The following is a 4,899-nucleotide window of genomic DNA, read 5'->3' on the forward strand; positions in this document are numbered from 1 at the left end:
ACTCGCTAAGCTACATGGTGTGATGGAAGCAATCCAGGAGAGCCCGGGGCCTTATGAGCTTGGGGGGTGCAGTGAAAAGTGGGAGCCTTTCAGCAGGCTCCCAGGAAAACGCCTCAGCTCCCCCGTCTTGAAGTCCTCAGCTCCCAGGGTCAGCCAGGAAAGTAGTGACTGCGAAAGACAAGGAGCAGGTGGCAGGGGGCTGGGTCAGAGCGGGCGAGTCTCAGATACCTTGCTTTTCTAAGAACAAACAAACAGACAAAGGCAGGCTTGAAAACGGGTCTGCTTGTGCCCACCGGCTCAGCAAGTCTCCTTGGCTTTGGGGCCACTGCAGTCGCACAATGGTTTTCTGTCCTGTCCCATTTGCTTTTAAGGCTGTCTTATGGTGATCTAACACCCAGCAGCAGAAAACACATAAGCAAGAGTGATTTTACGCTCTTTATAAGTCTCTTCATATTAATTTCAGACTCTGATAACTCCCTGACCCAAATCCTGCCCTGACAGTGCCATTTGTGACTCCCCCCACCCCCGCCACCCAACCTGTTTTCTCTGATGGCTGGTACACTCCATTGTGACTTGCTGAGGGCTTGATGGGACCAGAAATCTTTCTAAAAGCCTCGGTCCCCAGATTGTTTTCATCCCCCTACCTTGCTGAGAAAAAACAAAAAAATAAAACAAACCAAAACAAAAAAAAACAAACAAAAAAACCCACCACACACACACACACCCACACATCAGCAGATGATGAGAAACGTATCTTTATTGGGTGAATTTTAAAGGCATCGTCTGCCAAGGGCCTTACAGGAGTCATCAGGGCGTACTGACCACCGAAAATTCACGAGTGACTGCCTTGTTACCTCGCTAAAACAGGGGGCAAATTGGAGAAGCACATCCGGGGGAATGAATACATAAATTAGGGGCAGGTAGTGGGTTTCCCATTTCTAGGGGCTTTGGAGGCCTTCTGGCTGATTGTCTCTATCTCCACAGCCTTCGGCTTTTAAGAATGCACCATTTCCTGGAATTCTAGAACAGAAGAGGGTGAGAAAACATCAGTGGAGATGGCTTGGTATTTTACAGACAGGCCGTGTGGCCAGTGAGAGCTCAGAAGAGGAGGTTGTCAGATGGTGGGCTTGGCACCCCACTCAAGGGCACAAAAGGAGGGGGAAAAACGTGTCACTGACTGCAGGTGCAGGAGGTCTAGAGCGTCCCATCTTCCTGCATAATCTAACAAACATCTTTAGCTCTGCAGCAGAGCCCCTTGTATGAGAACTTGTCAGCCCAGGGGCACCTGGGTGGCTCAGCCGATTAAACATCCGACTCTTGATTTTGGCTCAGGTCATGATCTCACGGTTTCACGGGTTCGAGTCCCACATCCTGCTCTGAGCTGACAGTGTGGAGCCTGCTTGAGATTCTCCCTCTCTCTCTGCCCCTCCCCTGCTTGTGCTGGCTTTGTCTCTCTCAAAATAAATAAGTGAACTTGAAAAAAAAAAAAAAAGAGTTTGTCAGCCCAGCCATTTCTCTCTGACGATGCATGGATTTGGTATAATGGCCTGTCACAATCTGGGGCCGCTCAACTTTCTGTCTGGCTACTTTAAGATAGAGAAGGAGGGTTTTCTTCCTTTTCTTCCTCCTTTCTGCAGACATAGGAAACAATTCACAGAGTGGGCCTTTGAACTCCCTTTTCTCCCTTTTCTCTGTTGAACCCTAACCTTACCCTCAAGAGCTTAGGTTACTAAAAGAAAGACGACAATGATGATGGTAACAATAATGATGAGTCGCTGCTACTGGTTGGAGTCAAAAACCGGAGATTTGCTTTATAGTTCTTGGTACGCTTCGCCTATTTGGAATTTTTCCGTGGTTAGATTTAAATAAATCCACCTTCTTTTACCTAAACTCTTGTTCTGAACTATCTATAGAAGCTACATTAACTCCTGCATAGTAAGTTATAGTGGTATCATTTGGACAGGTTTTTAAAATGAGAATCCAAAGTGGCAGTTTTTAATTTCCAATTAGTACCACCATAAAGACCAGGCATAAATTCTCCCGAGTTGGCATGCACAGTGTAGCTAAGAAGCGTGTAAGCAACATGACTGAATCGGATTAAAATAATCCTCCAGCCATGTAGTTATACTAAACTCTGAATATAGGGCTCTGCACACAGAAGACCCCGTACATGACGTTTGATCTATTCTCTAATATTGTCCGCTTGGGCTACTGTCCAAGAAAATGTGTTTGTTTAACCCCTTGAAAGCTAAGAGGCTTTCCTGTGCAAGTCAATAGACATTTTGGGGGCGCCTGGGTGGCTCAGTCGGTTAAGCGTCCGACGTAAGCTCAGGTCATGATCTCGGGGTTTGTGAGTCCGAGCCCCGCGTCAGGCTCTGTGCTGACGGCTCGGAGCCTGGAGCCTGTTTTGGATTCTGTGTCTCCCCCTCTGCCCCTCCCATGCTCATGCTCTTTCTCTGTCTCTTAATAATAACAACATTAAAACTAAATAAACATTAAAAAAATAGACATTTTGACATGAGACACACTTGAGAATGTCAATCCTTCCCTTATTCAGAGGGGCTCAAATCCCAGCAGTGGCAATTCCTTAAATTATTTCCAATTTGCATTGGGCATCTTGCAAATCATTAGCCAGGCAATAGCTAGTCCCCTGGTCAAGTGAAGGCTATTTTTTGGGTCATAGACAGTGAGTGACTCACAGGACCAGCTTCTACGATACATCCCCAGGCATCACGCTAGTCTCTACATATATCATTTGTATCCTCGCATTAGGCCCATTTTACAGATGACAAGACTGAAGTGCAGCAAGGTTAAGAAAGAGAGATTTTAACTAACCACATCTGCCCGATCTCATGGCCCAATCCCCCGGGTTGCTTCAGGAGCTAAGTTCTTTTGTGCCGTGTACAGGTGTGAACGTACCATCAGCCCCGATTTTCCCGTCACCGTCATTATCCGCAGCCGCCATCAAGGACTTGGTTTCTGACTCTGTCAGCTCTCTAGCGCTGCTCTCAAACTTCTGGAGGAAAAACCTGCAGGGCAATAAAGATTATGGAACTTTTCTGAAAGACCACACACGTCTGTGCTAACCCTCTCTTTTCCTCTTGAAGCCAATCATCCGTTCCCAGCAACTGCGATATTCAAAGGTCTTTGCAAGCCAAACTCGCCTTCCTTGTAGAAACGAACAGTGGGCATTTTGTTTTTAAAAGTCTTTCTTTCTTCTTCTTCTTCTTTCCAGGGGCGCCTGGGGGGCTCAGTCGGTTAAGCATCTGACTCTTGATTTCGGCTCAGGTCACAGTCTCATGGGTTCATGAGTTCGAGCCCCTTGTTGGGTTGTGTGTTGACAGTATGGAGCTCGCTTGGGGCTCTCTCTCCCTCCCTCTTTCTCTGCCCCTCCCCTGCACACACACACACACACACACACACACACACACACACACACCACTCTCTCTCTCTCTCTTTAGGACAAAGCTTACTTAAGCTCTTCTTCATCCAGATACCCACTCTGGTCATTGTCTATGAACCGAAAAACATCCTTCACCTGACTGGCCGACATCTTGGAGAGGCCCGATGTCTGGAAGAATTTTTGGGGTTCAAAAGTATCTGGGTCTGAAGAACAGAGAGAGGGTTATTCTCAGGCTCACCGGATCACCTTCTGTATCGGGGCCAAGGTGCTGAAAACATAGGTCATCAAAAACCCTTCTCGGGCCATCATTGAGCTACAAGGATGCTCTGCTCTCCACTTTTACCAAAAGACAAAGCCTATGTTAACTGACTAGAATTTAAATAAAGACTTGGAACAAACAAATAGATAAAAAAAAAAAAACAAAGACAAAGAGGGGGCTATGACTGGTGCAAGATTTCGAGGCAGCCAAGACTGGGCAGCTTGGTGATGGCATCTCCTGTGTCCCTCCCCACCTTACCTGTCCACTTGCTTTTACCCATCTCTTGTCCCTCTCCTCTGGGCCGCCCCCCCCCTCCCTTTCTACAGGCTGTGTGGCCAAGAGTCACTGGTCTAACTGGTGGGGTGAAACGCAGTCACTGGGTTCCAACAGGCATCCACAGGCTTCTTTTTTTTTTTTTTTCACTTTTAGTACATTCCTTTGGCCTTACGGAAATGTAACCATATGCTCAGCTGTCGTATCTCTATAATTTTAGTTCTTTGGTTGAGGACCGTTTTATTCTCTGATCCCACGAATTTTCAAATGTTCACATTTTTAATTTCCGTGGTTCTGCTGGAGGTGTGACTACGTGGGAAATACGCACCCCTGCCTCACTCTCCTTTTACCTTGGCACTCCTGCAGGGCTGCGGCAATGTCGTCAGCACTCAGGACGTCTGTGATGCTCATTTTCCACCTGTTCACACAGAACACATGAGATGTGGTAAATGGCAAGCGGGAACACGCACGTCCAGGAGCACGACCCCTTCCCAGGCCCCTGAAACTGTCTTTGTGGGGAAGGTTTAAAATGTGATAAGCGTGCCGTTGTATTAAGTGATGGGACAGAACACCCCCATAAAAACCATAAGCGGGAAGGATCCCAGCCCCCTTTGTCTCCGTGCCTTCTCCTGAATGTTCTTCAAAGACAAAATTTTAAAAAATACAACTTAAAGCATGACTCGATCCCGTTTTCTTGTAAAAACTGTGTTTGCGCAATCAACCATTCATGTAGCCGTCTACAAAACGCTCAGAAATAAATCACGTTACAAAGGCAGTGGCAGTTTCCTAGACCAGCCTGAAAATACAGGGCTACCAATTCCTCTCACAGCTTGGCCTCCTTGGAGACCTTTGGTGGAAAAGATGCTATCTATCCCGAAGGATGCGAATCAGAGTCACGAAAAAGCCAACTGCCAGAGGTCAAAATCCTTCCAGGAGTCAAGCCCACGGGGAAAGAGACATCTGA

At 47.0% G+C, this 4,899-nt stretch overlaps 1 protein-coding gene across 1 annotated transcript; it reads right to left on the reverse strand.

Moving 5' to 3' along the window:
- Nucleotides 1-994: 994 nt before the first annotated feature.
- On the reverse strand, nt 995-4,346 carry OCM2 (oncomodulin 2). The gene is made up of 4 exons (XM_047089072.1): nt 4,286-4,346; nt 3,474-3,606; nt 2,920-3,029; nt 995-1,020 (listed from the first exon to the last, which is right to left on the reverse strand). The coding sequence occupies exons 1-4, from the start codon at nt 4,344-4,346 to the stop codon at nt 995-997; spliced, it is 330 nt and encodes a 109-aa protein (XP_046945028.1).
- Between the last annotated feature and the right edge of the window lie 553 nt (nt 4,347-4,899).

This window comes from Lynx rufus, unplaced genomic scaffold, assembly GCF_022079265.1.
Source record: "Lynx rufus isolate CCGP_SWC_20201006 ecotype Redwood Valley unplaced genomic scaffold, mLynRuf1.p SCAF_27, whole genome shotgun sequence".
Classification (NCBI taxonomy): domain Eukaryota; kingdom Metazoa; phylum Chordata; class Mammalia; order Carnivora; family Felidae; genus Lynx; species Lynx rufus.